This window comes from Malurus melanocephalus, unplaced genomic scaffold, assembly GCF_030028575.1.
Source record: "Malurus melanocephalus ecotype Western Australia unplaced genomic scaffold, MMel_1.1 scaffold_95, whole genome shotgun sequence".
Classification (NCBI taxonomy): domain Eukaryota; kingdom Metazoa; phylum Chordata; class Aves; order Passeriformes; family Maluridae; genus Malurus; species Malurus melanocephalus.
In genome coordinates this window covers 1067666-1085416 of record NW_026623327.1, presented here as the reverse complement: position 1 = coordinate 1085416, position 17751 = coordinate 1067666, and the positions used below count along the sequence as shown (strand labels likewise).

Sequence of the window (17751 nt, the reverse complement as noted above, 5' to 3'; positions counted from 1 at the left end):
CGGCCCGGGCTGGAACGGGACCGGGAACGGCGGCCCGGGCTGGAACGGGACCGGGAACGGCGGCCCGGGCTGGAACGGGACCGGGAACACGGGCCCGGGCTGGAACGGGAACGGGACCGGGAACAGCGGCCCGGGCTGGAACGGGAACGGGACCGGGAACACGGGCCCGGGCTGGAACGGGAACGGGAACACCGACCCGGACTGGAACGGGACCGGGACCGGGAACGGCGACCCGGACTGGAGAGGGACCCGAGACACCCCACGGTTCCACACCCCGGCCCCGGGCAGGGACCCGTCCCGCCGGTCCGGGGTGCTCAGAGCCCCATCCAGCCGGGCCCCGAACACTGCCGGCCATGGGAGTGCACAAGCTGCCTGGGCAGCCCACCGTTCTCATCACTCAAATCCAGACTTCAGTACTTTCAGTGAATATACATAGAGAGAAGAATTTCACCGTATTCAGAATTCTTTTACTTCGGATGTTCCCCACAGCTTTCCTGGATGGCAGCTGTGTCCATCGCTGAGGAAAGCCTTCACGCATTTCATGGAGCATGGCAGAGACACTCCAGCCCTTAGCAGCCCCTACTCCCCGGGACAGGGCGGCATCAGAGGTTCTGGAGGGATCGCTGGCAGCATTAGGCTCTTCAGAAAACATTAAAAGTATGACAGGCATAAAAGCAAACTAACCCCAGCCCAGACGAACCCACAGGCCCTGCAAAATCTGCAATATAAAAGCCTTGTCAATAGCACACATGTTCTATGTATTTACAAAAGACAAGCTGTCCAACTTAATGCATTCATTTAAAATCATTTCCCATGCAGGTCAGAGGAAAAAGCTCAGCAAATTAAAAAAAAATTACTAAGAAGTATGTACACTGCTACTGAGCACTCCAGTGAACACTTCCAGATTCTTAGATTAAGGAGATGGGCCATGTAAGATAAGAAACTTTTAAAATATTGTAATACAGTAGATAAGAGCTTGGTCAAAACTGAACTTCAAGTATTTTAGTTGCAACTGACAGACAGGGATGAGATCCCCTCTCAGCCACCTCTTCTCAAGGCTGAACAACTCCAGCTCCCTCAGCCTTTCCTTGTAAGAATTGCTCCATCCCTTCATCATCTCTGTGACCTCCACAGGACCTGCTCCAGGAGCTCCATGTCTCTCCTGTCCTGAGGAGCCCAGAACAGACACAGCACTGCAGATGGGCCTCACAGGGTAATGAGCAGAGGGGAAGGATCACTCCCTGACCTGCTGGAAATGCTTTTCCTAATGCACCCCAAAACACCATTTGCTTTCTTGTCCAAAAGGACACAGAGCTTTTTTCATTTATTCCACAGACACGTTTTGTGATGTCAGGAGAGGCATCTCCTTACTAGGAACTTCTTCCCAGAGGAAGCACTACTAGTGAAGGGAAGGAGTCACGTCCTGCAAAGACCTCTTCATCAGGGAGCTGAAATACAAGTGGTGACTACAGAAATCTGAAAATGCTGTAAAACCTGAAGGAGGGTTAGACTTTCCCATGAGTCAGTCAGTCAATCACAATGTAGCTGAGTAGTCAGTGAGCTGGATTCGGTTGAGTGCAGGTTTAAAATAGGATACTCCACTGTTTGGAAAGTAAGGCCATCACTTCCTTTACCCAACAGGGCTTGTACCCTAGAAAGGAGTGGCTCAGGACTTGGAGTAAAAATGAGCTCGCAGATATGACAGTATAGGAGTCATATAGGAGTGTGGCAAAGCCAGCACTCAGCTGAGGAAGCAGACAGCAGAGAGACTCATCTAGTGACAAGGAAGGGATCAGCCAGTGTGCAGTGACTGCAGTGGAAAAGATGGGGTTTGGTCCAACTGGCCCAGCTTTCTCTATTTCAGAAAAAGGCATGGCTGTCCCATAAGGCTCCTGTCCAAAATACACCCAGTTCACCTCTTCTGCAGTAGGGAGCCCCACACCATCATTTCTCATGGACTAAGCCTGCTCGGGCTACATTGTTGAGAAGCAGTGAGACTCCTCTGGGCATAGAGCCTGTGGTTAATCAAACACAGGAAGAGGAGGCAACGCCACCTGCAGAAATCCTGATGGAGTATCTCTGTCCACTCACACCTCTGAGTGTCTCTGTAGTTGACAAAACCGGTCATGTCTGTTCTGAACTCTGCAGGGATCAAACCTTCTCAATACTTTCCCTCTGGAAAGAGGTGTTAGACTACATTACTTAGAATCCCTCAGCATTTAGTCATCATCCAGCACTTCCCTGTAGACATTCTTTGCACAGCACCCTTTTGTAGACTGCTTGTGAACAGCATTTGCAACTACTCACACACCACTTACAACCAAATTATTTAATCCTAATAGCAGAAATAACCCAAGACAGATTAGTTTAAACCTCGCTGTATTACTAGCCTCTCTTCCTCTCTTAGTACTAGCTTTCTAGTATTTGCCATCTATCTTAAACCTCTTGTAGCTCTTTTTGCCACACAACTGATCTTTCCCAAAAAAAAAAAAAAAAAAAAACCAGAGAAAAAAAAATCAAGCAATCAACAAAATTATAGTCTGCCCTAAGATCACTACTTAGTTTCAAAAGTGCCTTGGTAGTGGACAGCAGGGAGTTAGTCAGGTAATAGCAAAGACATAACTGAAGATAATTACTGCAAAGTTTCACAACTTCACTGAACTGATAGAAAATTCCCATCAAAAGATATCATACTTTCTTGCTTAACACCAAGAACTGACATTTGGCCTTTACAAAACACGTCTATCTAAAGAAAACATATAAAATTACCACAGAGCAAATAAAAATCCAACATAAATACTTTTCAATCAGTATTTTCAGCTGTGCCTACTCCAGGAACAAAGACAAGAGAACAAACACACTATCCATTCAAGTGCCTTCCCCCAAGGGATTGTCACCAGTTTGAACACTTACCAGACCTTACCTAGAAACCTCTGCTTTCTTAGAAAAGGTACACAGCTTTCCTGATCTTGCGGTGAACGGTGTTGAGGGAGAAATTATTTGTTTTTAAATAGAAAACATGGCTCTTCTCTGTCAACTGCAACCAACAGGTAATTAACTCCATCACCTTGCATTTCAAACAAACTCAGTGCACAAAGCACAATTAAATTTCTTCTTAAGTTCAAGTAGCACAGAGATGTCACAGTGTCCAGTGGGGTAGAACAATGGCAGAGTCAGTGCTATTTTACTTGCTCACTGCAAAGCATTTGAATAACAACCTTAAACTGGACCAAGATAAGGGGGAAAGAGAGTAAATTCCTAAAACACAGCAGTATAAACCTTTGTATGCAAAGAATGTTGAGAATTACATCCTACAGAAGGAAGCTGAAGTGACCAATCATCTGTTCAAGCATCTTGTAACAAGCACATAACTACAAATCACCATGAGCTGAGAGTGGAACAAGTACCAGTGCCAAACACAATGACAGGTCTTAATCTTACATTTAAAAGTATTGGAGATGATGAATTTTCCTTCACAAATTCAAAGAGAAATTATTTGCATTTCAAAACATAATGTACTTGTTCAAACCGACTGAGCAAGGGAGGGAGGAAATAAGTTTTTTGAACATCCAAACTCATCCAAACTTGGATTTCTCGGAATATTAATATCTTCCTGGAGGAATGGGGAGTTGATTTTGAGGGGACGGCTTGTATTTTGGTTTTTTACTTTCCAAACAAAAGAGCTTCATAAGCAGATTACAAGAATGTGTTACCTTGAGCTATTAAAAGCTACAAGTTTTTCAGTTTCACACAGGAAGTTTTCTTGAAATTTTATTATGTAACACTGGCCTTCTTTGCTTAAAACTGATTTCAATTTTTTTTTTCTTAATCAACAAAAAAGTTTACTATGTTTACATAGCAATTTCCTCCATCTCATGATCCTGTATCATTGATAATTTTAAAAAGTAACCCCATCCCAAACTCCCACAAGTTTCCCAAGCCCTTAGTCCACATTTAACTGGAAGTTTTACTGTTACAGATTAAAGGTCACAGACAAAATGCAAATTTTGTTTCTTGAAGAATATCTACAGGAATTACTGCCCTTCCTGTATTGCCTGTACATCCACAAAGTACATATGGGTCCAGGAAACTTTAACACAGATAATGAACAACCTGAACACTGATAGGAAACAGCCAGCCACAGAACACAGACATGGGTAAAAATTGCAATTGTCAATTAAAATCAGCACAGCAGGGAAAGTTGCTTTTTGACAGAAGTTATGTTTGACTGCAGTTTTAATAATTCAAGACAAAATATCAGGAACAGGCTAAACTAAAGTAAAATTATTGGACGTGAGGAACCCTCTACAAATTTCATAGATCTGGACAGAGCTGAGATACAGTGCACAAGACACTCTTCAATCTTCTAAAGTGCTCAGTTCAGCTAACAGTGAATCAAAGAGTACTACAAAGAACCAACTACAAAGACAAAACCTGGAAAATGCTTATTCAAGTAACTTCAATGGCAAACCACAGGGGAGGGGAAAATAAACAGTGAGAGTGAATGAAAAGAACCACAGAGCCAAAACTTTATTTGAGAGGTACTTCAGTTTAAGTATGAAGAAAGCAATGAAAGATGACCATATCCTAACACTCATAATGAATCCATCCTGTGACCATCACCCTGAAAACAAGCCTTTTCTCACTGTGCGTGTGTCAGAAGGGGGTTTGATCCCAGCCACAAGAAAGCAAATAGAGCTGTTCTTTCAAAGTGCTGCCTCAAGAACCCTTTCTGAGTCCCTTGTTGAGGATTACATCTTACAGAAGGAAGATGAAATGACAAATAATCTGTTCACTCATCAGTCCTTCAAGTCTCTTCCTACTACTTACAGTGAAGATCTGAAATTCATGATCAAGAAAATTCCATAGCCAAGTTCAAGATTTTAAGGGTGAGACAATACAGCTGGAGCACACGTGTGTGACAGAAACAGCCGTGTCTGCAAATGAGGGCCTTGCTTCCATACAGATCAGAACTGAAACAGAAGTGCTGAACCAAGCAGAAATGTTCTACGGATAGGAACTCACTTAGGAGAACATGGATACTGTTCATTTGCCTTTAAAGAAAGATGCTCTTTAGAAGTCAAGAGTGGTGCCAGTTAACAGCTTATCCACCAAGCCTGGACTTTCAAGAGATCTTCAAGGACACAGTACACAATGAAAAACTGGATCTCAGTCACATGAAAAATAATTTTGTTTCTCTTGTATCACTCCTCTTTGGAATTCTATGTACTGTATTTTGCAAAAAGACCTCTTTAGATAAGAGCATTTTCATATCTGTAGCAATGTCCTCTCCAGAAACAAGAAATGGAAAGATGTAACCACTTCCCTCTCACTGCCAAGACTGATACTCTTGCCTTCTTCCAGACTCAAATCTAGAATGTTTTTTTTAAAAAAAAAAAATTCATTTTTCAACACACTTATGTTGAAAAATGCTGCACAGATGAGGTGACTCATTGCAGACTTAGAGTGGTGCATTGTTCCACCAAAATTCTTTACCTTGTGCTTATATAAGGCCTCCCACAGACATTAGGACTCACTGGAGCTTGAGAGAGGAAAATGTGACATAATGAAGAATATGGACAGCAACCACTGTCACCCTTTATAAATTTTTATGCTTGTTGGACAGTATCTGACTGTCTCCTGTGTGCTACTGGTGGTGTCCAGCTCCTTTCTGGAGCTGCAATCTTCATGGGATTAGCCTAAAAATAACCTTAAAGATACTTAATACAGATATGATCAAAATTTGGTATTATATAATGCTTGAACACAAAGCACGTGCTTTTGGCTCTGCTCATACTTCAGGTTTTCTGGAGCAAACCTGTTCCCTGCAGTCAAGCACAGACTGTCCACAAGGCAAAGCTGACTCAATAGTGAAGGTTAGGTCTTTGTGTCGGGTGTGATTCCAAACATCTTAAGTGCAAATTGACTCCATCCATCCTCTTCGCTTGCTCAGCTCACTTTTGCTGCTGCTCACGTTCTTCTGCTAGGCTGAGGCTACCCGACCTGCTGTGGGAGCCTGAACTAGGAACAACAGGATTCCTGATACTACCAAAATACGACTTCAAGTACAGCAATAGGATCAGGCAGCTAAGGTGAAAACTTATTTGGAAAGGATAAAAAAGCAATTAACTGGAAAAGGGTAACTTCAAGGTCTTTCTCACTATGAAGCAACATATGGAAAAAAAAACCACCATTTACTTGATAGTGCAGTTGATGTTGTAAATGAATTTTGATTAAATTTCTTTACCATTTGTGTTCTACTAACCAAAAAAAACCAAAAAACCCTGATAACAACCTTCATAATCCCGTACTGAAGAGACCACATCTCCTTACCCAATTCAGTCACAGATTATCGGTACCCAAACAGACTTTACTACCTCACAGTTACTTGTAGAGGTTTTGTGCTGGGCATTGTGTATCCAAGCTATCAGCTACCTTATTGCAATGAGAAAAGCAAGGCTTTTAAGACAAAATTAATGATTAATTATTTTGCTGAAGGCTTGAACTCCAATACTTTGTTTCTGCTCTTCTACCTTTGCAATTCAACTCAAGAATTTGTCTTTGCAAAGGAATACACATTTATCTTCAGTACTATGAACTTCAGTGGATAATTTTCACACTTTCAGAAACTGAAAACAAAACAAACACAAAACAAAGAACAAATCTCATCCTTCCTTGCTTCCTTTTAATTTAAATATTTTAAGTATTCTTCACAAATGAAATAATTTCTCTTTTTAATTTAGAAAGAGTGCCTTTGCCCCTGTGTTTGTCATGAAAGATTAAACAGATGAGGATAACTTGCTCCTTCAGGGTAAGAGGGGAGCTCTCCTTAAAAGCTTCCATGAACACCACACTCAGACTAAAAAACTGCTACCCATAATGAAATAGTTACTCTTTCAAATGTAATTCTTTCTAGTATTACTGAAAAAATAAGAAGTTTGATCTGTTCAAAATCTTATTTAAAAATAGCGTTAAGTAGGCATGTTCTTGAGTTCCAAACCAAAGTGGAACAGGTAGGTACAAAATGTGAAAGCTTTTAAAATGTATCCTCTCCCATTTCATAGTAAGCATACCTTTTTTCTTGAGGAGCGATATTTCACGCATCAACAGTCTCAGACCTAAAAAAAGGCTCCTGAGCAGTATTTCACTTGTAAAAGGTCAACATGCTATTTAAAAAAGAACTTGATAAAATAAATGGGTAGTTCGAAAAAGCATGAAGCACTGCAATACTAAAGAGAGGAGTGGAGAACAGCCCTGAACAGATTATGAATTGAAGGCCATGTTCTATTCCCTGTACATTGTGATCCAGTGTCTCTCCAGAGTAAACAACTTCTCAGACTGACACGTGCTAAGACTGAACTCTGCTGCTTCTTGCGTATGAGATGCCTGCATTTCTGCCCACTGCATTTCTAGCTGGTCTGAACTTCACTCCTTCCCTTCCTTCTGTGGCCTTTTATCAGTAGATATTCAAACATCACTTGAAAGCCTGCAAGGAAAAGTTGTCGCTCCAATAAAAACATACAAATAAATATTCACATTTTTTACTGGTCTAACACAAAACGTTCTCTAAAAAGAGAAGGAATCAAAATAGTGTCAGGTAACAGGATTACCTAAGGACGCATTAAATTTCTTTTTCCACAAAATAATTAAGTTTCTTCATTAAAACTAGACAGTATTTCAGTTCTACAAAACAAGCCAAATAGATATATTCTTTTACTTCCAACAGAAATTTAATTAGGACAGATAAAAGATTTCTGAGATATTCTGTTGCAACAGTAGCAACCCATTTCAAGTAAAGAATTAGTGTTAAGGTTTTATTTCTGGTCACTTACATGACTAAAACACCAATTAAAAATGGATTAATCTTTAGGCTTCATAAATTCAATTTTTAAAAACCTTAATTTTCTCTACTTAAATCAACTTTCAGAATTTTTGCTCAGGGAGTGTAATATATTTATACTGAAAATACTTTAAATTTTTTTACTTTATTTCTTTCTAAGAATAGAAGGAAGGTGCTCTTATTGTTTTGCTTCAGAAGCCAGTCCCTACTATTAGAAAAGACTTGGCATGGCCATTCACACGCACACTAAAGTGCTCAGGTGCAGTATCATACAGACCAGTGAAGAATATACAAAACACCATTGTGTATAATACTGTGACAGTTTTTCAATATATTCACATACAGTAATCTCCGACTACCTGAAAGGAAACTGGCCATAAATCCTGAAGAACCTTGTCTATAAAATTGAGTAAGCCATCAATAAACTGTATCTCTTCTAAAAATACCCGTATTTTACAATAATATACAAGGTATCTGTTTGCAAACACAGAAGTAGCCATAAATAAAACTTTATTCTTTCTTTTCATTTACAAGCTACCAAGTACCATGTATTTACACAGCACTGGACACTTAAAGTAGTTGCAGTCACAAAATGATCCAGACAGCTGTTGATAAAGTAAAGGATCTTAAGATAAAAGCAAAGTAATACTGTAACAGATAAATGGCAAAAAAGCAGTTTTGCCATAATGATCAGACTTGCATGTTGCATCAATTCTGGTTGAAACGACTGAGCGCCATGCGATTCTCAGCTTTAATCGTTTGCAGTCTGGCTAAAGTTTGTACAGTCATTTCTCTTTTGCAGTTATTAAAATAAAAAAGTTAAAAACTATAGCAGCAACAAGCAAACCCTGTGACAGGAAGGCAAGGTTTAAGAACTAAAAAAGTTTATACAATGTGCTTAGGAAGGTCTGCAGAATTTATCTTCCATCGGCTGGAGTTCGACTGAGTGACAACATGATTCGGGCGTATCTTTCACACAGTTCGTGTGTGGAGTAGGAGGGTAACTTTGGCGGGTCATTGAAACCTTTAATCTCTGTAGAACAATCTAGCAGTTTTGGCAGGAAATCTGTCAGCTTTTCTTGTAAGTTGGCTGCAAATCAAACCAGAAAAACAAACATAAGCATTTATGTCCGCAAGTGGAATTGTCCTTTTTCTGCTCAATGTTGACTTTTTTTATTGGTGGTTAGAAAGAGGAGGAGTTTCACTTGAAATAATTCAGATTCTTTCGACCTAGCAGCAGTAGCTAGGATGTACTAATTCCTGGTAAGATGTTGATTTAAACGCCCCTTTCGATGGCCTAACCACACAAATGTTTTTCCATTCATAAAGTACGTTTTCTTTATGGCCTGATACCCCAGTGCAACATATGGAAAAACTTTTTATTTAAATGGGTACAAGATTATTCAAAAGTGAGGGTAGCTTAAAAATATCACCAATGCACAAAAGATACAGGCTCAATCTGAGACACTGAAAATATCATACTTATAAAAACGGTGCACAAGGGCCTTTTACCTTAATGAATAAATGACTTACGTTCCATTTCTTGTCCAAGATAGGAACACCAACGGTTTCTCATATCTTCCACAGCAACAATATCTTTCTCTTCCATTTCATCCACCAGTAGTAATGGCAAACATGGGACAATAAGCTCGTTCATAATGATCAGGCCATTATTTACTTCCTGATCATCTCCCGACTCAAACAGTGCTGCAGCATGTTCATTTAGTTTCTTCAGAAGCCACCACAAAAAAGGAAAGCCTTTAAGTACACAGCATTTCACATTCTACCACCCATCAGTTTTATCAGTTTGTTTTAAAGCACAGTCTTATTACAGAATTACCTGGCAATTTGTATTAACCCCAGCTGCGTTTTAACATTTACAGCAATGATGAATATGCTTTACTAACCCACTTGAACTTGTGCTGTTCCTCAAGCCACTTTATTTCATACCTGCCAATTCCAATTTTGCAGCTGTTTGGTTAAGACTGAGATTTTATCACCTGCTTTTATTTTTTTCACTATTGTTAAAAGTGACATAACAAGGAAAAAAATCCCTTTTTTCAGGCAAGGCACCATTGCTGATGCCTTTCCCAGTATTTGTCTCCCCATTAAACTATGGCAAAAGGATGAGTCTGTTCACCAACACTATCAACCATTGCTCCTCCCTAGCCCAGACATGACAGCACTGAGCACGCTATTTATAATCATAAACAAAATGAGTGGCTATTAAAAAAGAGGGGGGAGGGCAATAATGTTGGTTTTTTAATTTTTTTTTTCCCTTACACAAGCCACGGTATTAAATTGCTAATGGAGAGAGATTTCGGGTTTGTTGTACATGTGGCAACACTTATTCCACTATTTAATTTTATTAAAGCCATGCAGGAAACGCAACTTTTTGAGACATGTACTTCCCCCTTCACTTACTAGCAAACACTCTCGTCTGTAGTGAGAGATCAGCTCTTCGTCGTGCCCTCTGTATGGGCCTTTGGACAGGAGTTCTTTGTTATTCTGGTAAGCATAAATAAGGTAGAGCAAGGCTTCCATGTAGCTGAAGTGAAGAAATAAAATCATCAGATGTGACATCCACATACCACCTGCTTCAAGGTAACTACTGTGCTCCTCAGAGGACAGGTAACTCCATCCCTCCCCACCAATCTCTTCATAATGTCTTTTTAAACCATACAATTTTGTCTTTTCCGTGTTAATACAAATTATTTAATTACTAGGTTAGGTCATTGCACATGAAGTCTGATCCAAAGCTCACTGAAACCAATGGGTATCATTTCACTCACTTCAAAACCAGCTTTAGATTGGCCTTGAGGATCCATTAAAACTTATTTTTTCCTGTGTTCATTTATGCTACACTAGGTTTGAGCTTCTGTTGCATAAATACCTTGATAGCATTCCACACTTCAGCAATTAAAATTTAAAGCTGTCACCTTATTTCTGAAACAAAAACTGTGAATTTTTAAGCTTCACTAACTGTAAGCTCTTCCAAGTTACTGAAATCTAAATGTGATGGAAGAAACCATCACAGCATTTCAAAAGCCGAAGTGCTGTTAGATTGTTGATATTTCTGTCATTAATCTGAATGCAGAAAATAAATGCAAGGCTAGTTGACAGAGAGGAGTAAGACAGGACCCAAGATCCTATCAGTTAATAATTGACAGAGATCCCTTCAAGCACAGATGAACAATCTCCCCTCGCACTGCTGCACACCATCTCCTGCAAACACCTGAAATGGTTAATTCTCTGACTTACAGAGACCCAGTTATGACAGACAAGTATTGAAAGCAGTTCAGGCAGCTACTCTAAAAACAGGCAGTTTGATATCTCATTTTTATTCAAATTAAAAAAAAATCTAGGAAGAGACGTTTTCTAAGGGAGTGTTAAAGGAACATGAAATTGTGCACTAGCTCACTCTTCATGAGAATATGAGGTCATGGGTCCAACTGAAACTACCAAAACCGAACTACCAAGCTCCTAAAAAAGGCTAAAGATTATGTGCACATATAGAACACACCGGAAAAATACATGTCAAGAGTTTTCTGAAGTAAAAAACTTAAGGTAATACTCCCAATGAGACAACATTAAAAACAAGGGAAAAGGCGACTTGAAATAGCAATGGTTCCTTAAAGCTTGACCTTCTAATACCCCTGTTTAGAAGAACAAGATGAATCCCAACATTAAAATTTCAGAATCTACTGGGAAGTTTTGTTTTCCGCCATGAGATCTGCTCATAGTCCCTGCAATCTGCAATATTTATTACTTAAGTAATAGAAGTAGAGTCACAGTTCACTAACATTCTGTCCTAAAAATAAAAAACTATGCTCTCATTTATAAAGTAGTCCTCTTCCCATCTCAAGTCCATTCTTCCATGAACTGAAACTGCTGGTAAAAAGGCAGGGGAGGAGAACCTTTTCCTTCAATTCTTCATTCACTTTTTGTGAAACTGCAGGTTGAAGCTACAGTCTCAACAGCTCTGTTGGTGCAAACTAAAACTCAGTGGTGGTAGTGGCCTTATTTCCAGTCATCCCCTTCTTGTTCCTTCCCCGACTTGTGTGTGACCCTTTTCTAAAACAACTGTGGTGCCATTTAACAGCAAGGTAAGTTATTTGAGATCATCCTGACTGTACATCCAAGCTCGGACTACTTATATATCTTGGGTCTGAGAAATGGATTACAGTGTAAATTAGCAAACAGATCCATGGAACCATAGGGTGGCATGGTCTGGAAGAGACCTTCAAGGTCACTTGGTTCCAAGCCCTGTGCCACAGACAGGGACACCTTCCATGAGACCAGGCTGCTCAGAGCTCCATCCAGCCTGGCCTTGAATACAGCTTCTCTGGCCATCCCGTTCCAGTGCCTCACCATCTTCACTGTAAAGAATTTCTTCCTGATAACTAATCCTCATCTCCTCTCTGTCAGTTTGTTAGCCATTCTCCCTCATCCTGTCACTCCATGTCTTATAAAAAGTCTCTCTCCAACTTTCTTGGAGGCTCCTTTTAGCTACTTGAAGGCTGCTTTCAGGTTTCCATGAAACCTTCTCTTCCTTCAGGCTGAACAGCCCCAACTTTCTCAACCTGTCTTAATAAGGGAGCTACTCCATCCCTCTGATCCCCTGGGTGCCTCCTCTGGGCTGGCTGCAGCAGCTCCATGTCCTTGCTGTGCTGGGAGCCCAGGGCTGGATGCAGCACTGCAGGTGGGGTCTGAGCAGAGCGGGGCAGAGGGGCAGAATCCCCTCCCTGCCCTGCTGCCCACGGGGCTGTGGCTGCAGCCCAGGACATGTCTGGCTTTCTGCCTTCTCACATCTTAAGTGCACATAAGCTCAAGCCAGTGCAGCCTAAGCCTAAGATCACTGAAGCTGCTCCCAAAGTACTGAAGCTCAGTGGGTCGAGGCTTTGGAAAAGACGCAGAAAGAAAGCAATGGCAAAATTTTAGCTCTGCTTTAAAGAAGGCATCTCAGTTAAAATGGAAAAGCTGTATTGGCTTTCCAAGAAACTTAAAAGGCAACTGGCAAAACCTACAGTTTGCTCAGTTCAGTTTAAGTTGCTACCACAAGAGTGAGCTGCAGGCAAAACTCCTGCCAAGGCTCATTATCTGGCTGGGCTCATCTCAGCCAGAGCAGGTTCCTACTCCACAGTAAGGTCAGAGATCTGCCAGGAAGACCCTTTAATTCTCCACCTACAGTGAAAAGTGGGCCTTGCCACCCACCATCAGGGATCATGAGTGACCACTGAAAGTGGGCATGAAAAAGATACACCAAACTACTTCCTTCATGTTGATTTTTGTGTTCGTTCAACATAATACAATTAAAGAAATCAGAGACTGCTTAAATAAAGATCAACTTTTGGCTCCATCAACACACTGAGTGCTGCTAGGTTGTCACTTGGTGTTATTCAAGCCAAGAAAAGTTGGTCAACAGAGAGGTGGGTTTGCATGGGGGGAAAAAGCCTCAAAACAGTCCTACTAACGAAGGTCATATGTATAATATGAAAATCTATTCTTTCATAAATATTTTTAAAGTCATATTTTTGTGATTCCAGTGTTAACCAAATTGAAAGCCTTCAGCAGTTTTAATCTCATTTCCAGCATAAGGATGGTACTATTGCTCTCTCGAGAGTGCAAGGTGGGAACCTCAATAAATCTCTGAGTCCTTTGGGAACCTGAAGCTGAAACACACAAATGTATTTGCACAAGATGCCTTTGGAGCAGATCACTGGATACCCAGCTCCTCACTCATCCACTAACGATACTTTAGTCCTACAGTCTTTGTATCAAACACTTCTTGAAACATTTCTGAAACTGGACTTTTAATTTCTGACCCATATTAGAGTATAAGACTGGTGATCATAGGTTTGTTTGCTAAAATATGAAGATGTTTTGTAACAAACACCTTACCCCAATTCTGCAGGTTATTGTAAATAACTGAGAACTTTGTTTAGCACAGAGCAGAAACTTGTGCTTCCCTCTCTCCACCATGGCATAATCAGAATATGTTATGGCAAGAAGAAATTTATTGAAAACATTGGTATTTTACAATGGAAGGTGCCATTCTGGAGTCCTAGTGCCAAGGAATTTGAAGATGTTTCACTCCTGCCTGCAAGCTTAGAGACTGCATGAAGTACAGAGGTTCCTATAAACCACACCACTGCCTGTGATGTTTTTGTCTCCTTAAGGGATGAAGAAACACCAGAGTGTTTATTTCTCAAATAAGCCAGGCAATTTTCTGGTTAACCTCTGTACATTAACTGTTTAAGACCAGCTCTGTTTCATTGTAGCATATTTGTAGCATATTTCAGTTTAGATTATTAATGAATGTACTTTTTATTACACAGTGATAACCCAAAGACAACCCAAGCCTATGGGCTCATTGTGTTAGTCAGTATTAAAAAAACGCGTCTTGTCACAAAGGCAAGGCAGTGTCTTGTGCAATCAATTTTCCTGTATTGTTTGCAGCCTTTCTTTTTTGGGAGGATACATGACAAGAAAGAGAAATATGAAGCAATTTACTACACAACAAAGAGACAAAGAATTAAAATTTCATTCCCACTATAAATTTCCCTACCTATTGGTTTATACATGAAAAATCAGTGATTGACTACATTTATACTGTAATCACCATTCCTGTTGCATGTGTAGATCAGAATAAATTTGAGTTGTTTTGAATGAAGTACATAAATGTCACCCTTTTTATACAGCCACAATTTCTGACTTGTTTCAAAAAGAGAAAGGAATGAATCACCATGGAGTTAAGGCCAATCTGCTAAAACTAGGCATGGTAGTTTTTCTCAAATATGTTCTGTTTTCCTGACCTTTAGAGCCCACCATAGCTGGAGCTTTTGCTCCTACTAAGGCAGAAGGTAAATCTGTTTCAGTGGGAAAACCCAGTCAAAAGGCAGGTGAGACAGGGACTTGACTAACTGTATCTGCTGATGAAAGCAGATCAATGTATGTGCACAGGTGGTGCCAGAGGAGGAAGATTTTTATGGCTGAGGGACACCCAGAGCACTTAAGAGTGGAAGAGAAGGAAGAATAGAGGTGCACATGAAGGGTGCTCTGAAAAGAGCCCATGGCTTGATAAAAGATTAGAGATGAAAATTAAGAAAAGCAAGATGCAAGACTGAAGACATTAGTAGACTGAATAAATGCTTAACTGAAATGAACATTAAACACTTCTTAATTTAAAACACAGTTTTACTTATCAACATTACACTCTGCCTTCACATCATTCTACTACATTTGAGTTCTATACTACCACTTACCTCTTTTTTTGGAAAAACTCCAATCCTACCATGAGAAACATGGTTGTTTCTCTGAAATGTCTGTAGTCTTGATGCCATCTCTGCATGTAAGAAAGGGTAAATAGAACTTCATCCACAACGATGAAATACCATTTATTTTTTTAAATGCATCCCTCCTCCACTTAAATTTAGTGTCCAGCAGTCCCAGTAAGTACTAAGGACCCCAGTAGGCTTGCATATGTGAAAAGTCCACCTAAATCCACTCTCCCTCAATAAAAAGAAAATTCCTAAATGTCTTAAACATTTCTAGATAAGATTATTCTTATAGAATCTATTACCATTTGAAAGAAACACAAAATATCTTTGGAAAACCACAGGTAAAATAATTTGAGATCTTATTTTTCCTTTCCTATAGGACTCAGTGTTGGAAAGCTTTTTCATACGCCAGGTATTAAGCTTAATTTTCAATACAAGAATGACATAGAAAAAGCCTGAACACTTTACATGGAAGTGCCAAAAAACCCCCAGTGCCATTCTGATGAGATGCAGGCACAGCAGCAGAACATTTATCTTATTGCATCACCATTTATACAAACTTACTCCTGGTTCACCTTACAGGTAAGTGCTCCAGGTGAGAAAGGCACTTTCTCTACAGAGGGTTAATGGCTGACTTTCAATTGTGCATTAAAGATAAAATAGGGGACAGCCACCATAAGACACAGTCACTAGCAGATTCAACAGAACGAGCTTGAGCAAGGGTGTAGAAAATGCCAACTCACTATACTGGACCGATACAATCTACGGACAAACTCCCAACCACCTATGGCAGGAGCTAAAAAATGGGCAGGCTTCTGCACAGAAACAAAGATAGCTATAAGGGTGGGAAGTGGGAGGTAAGTCCAAAATTGTTTGTTAACCCTGTGCAGTATCATTCAGAAAATGATAAAATGCTAATAAGCCCTGCACAGCCAGGAAAATGCAACCAAAATGCCACTCAGAGGGTCCTTCCCCATAGTGACTAGGGAGGGCACACTGTAATGTAGCAGCATCTGCTGTGGGTCCTAAACCTGTAATGAGAAGTGGCAATTAAAATATTTTCCTTTTGATTTGTGAGGCAAAGATTACTCCCATAATCCTCCTGATCAAGTTGTTTGGACCGAACAGCACAACAAGGGGCTACAGGTGGTGCACTGCAATCTGCCCAGGACATAAATATCCACTGTTAAGAGGTCTTAATGAACAGTATTACTCAGACCTGAAACTGATGCTGGAAAACAGGCTTAGCTTTAAATGTGAGATGAATGATTTTGGCAACTATTAGTCACCATTATTTAATGTCCGAGATTCACTCTTACTTTCCTTGCAAGTTTTTCGAAACAACACAGGAGGAAAAATTAAATGCATAAGCTGGTTATACATAGTCTAGGGAAAGAAAAGAATCTGCTGCTCATAAGAAAATGGAAATGGCTGCAGAGACAGCTGAAGAAAAAGCACAAATGGGGCTGTGCCTGCTACCCAGCTCTCAAGATGAGCAAGGCTGAGCATAGAGCACTGTCCCTTCTTCCCTGCCAGCTGTGTCTGCCCAGACAAAGCCATGTGGCTCATGTGCTGATAAATTACAAAATACTGCTAGTGACGTCAAGACTCGCTAACAAAGTAAGGACAGACTCCAACCTGAGACTTATTTATGGCTCAAATACTGGAATTAGAGATGTGGAAAAAACAGCTTTAGCTCATGAGCAGCCTTTGCACAAATAAGGGGTCTTTCAATAAACAGCCAGTTTTAACTTCTCAGTCTAAGACAAGAGGAAATTTGTGAAGATAAAATTCAGCTTTTCTGATGACTGTTTCACATTACAACTCAAAGCATAAGAAATACTGACCTCGTATTCCTCCATGTTTACTTCATCTGGCTTTATCATTTCAAGTTTGGCTTGAGCAACCTTCATTATATTACGGCACCTTACAAAAAGCAATAAAAATACTGAAATATTACTGGAAATACACAGAGGATATTATCCTTACAAAGACAGGAGCCTCAAACTGTATGAGCTACATACAGCCTTATGCAAACCAGTATGGAAATGCTGTGGAAAATGCACATTTTATTATGCATGGTATAATCAGCGGAAGAGGGGATACTTTTGAAGTATATGTGATGGAAGCCTGTGCTATTTAAAGGATTACTTCCTTTATTTCACTTAATTGCCATATTGCTCAGTCTTTAGTTTTAAATTTTCACAGAGTTTGAAAGTCCTTTGTAGAAGTTTAGAAGATTATTCCCTACACAGAAATCAAACTTCTGTTAGGAAGTTAGGAAACACTTTCTTTCTATTTATCTATTTATGTAAGTAGAAGGAATTTTGAGTGGGAGACATTGTCTTCTCTCAAGTCACTCACCCAGCTCACCCATCTGGGAAGGCTTTGCTGTCTACTGTTGGCTTTCAGGGCAGTGAGGAAATACACAGCAAAAGAAGGTACAGAAATCTATGTGCAAAATTATGAACTACACTGAGCATTTCTACCTATTTTATGAGTAGAAACCCAACTTCTCGACTGCTCTTTTAATAGAGATTTTTATAAAGATATGTTTTAACAAAGCAAAACTTGCAAGCTATTAACTAGGAGATAAAGCCAAATGCACCAGGCAGATCTGAAGGGGTGTTT

The 17751-nt window shown here is 40.0% G+C and overlaps 1 protein-coding gene across 2 annotated transcripts in view; it reads right to left on the bottom strand.

Annotated features, from left to right (window-relative positions):
• Positions 1 to 8333: 8333 nt before the first annotated feature.
• USP25 (ubiquitin specific peptidase 25) overlaps positions 8334 to 17751 on the bottom strand; it is a 69196-nt gene continuing 59778 nt past the window's right edge. For both annotated transcript variants that reach the window (XM_057368606.1, XM_057368607.1), the window contains 5 exons: positions 16968 to 17046; positions 15106 to 15185; positions 10265 to 10388; positions 9374 to 9569; positions 8334 to 8930 (listed from right to left, as the gene is read on the bottom strand). In XM_057368606.1, coding sequence (XP_057224589.1) covers positions 8758 to 8930; positions 9374 to 9569; positions 10265 to 10388; positions 15106 to 15185; positions 16968 to 17046 — 652 coding nt within the window. In that variant the 3' untranslated portion in view covers positions 8334 to 8757. The remainder of the gene's footprint in view (positions 8931 to 9373; positions 9570 to 10264; positions 10389 to 15105; positions 15186 to 16967; positions 17047 to 17751) is intronic.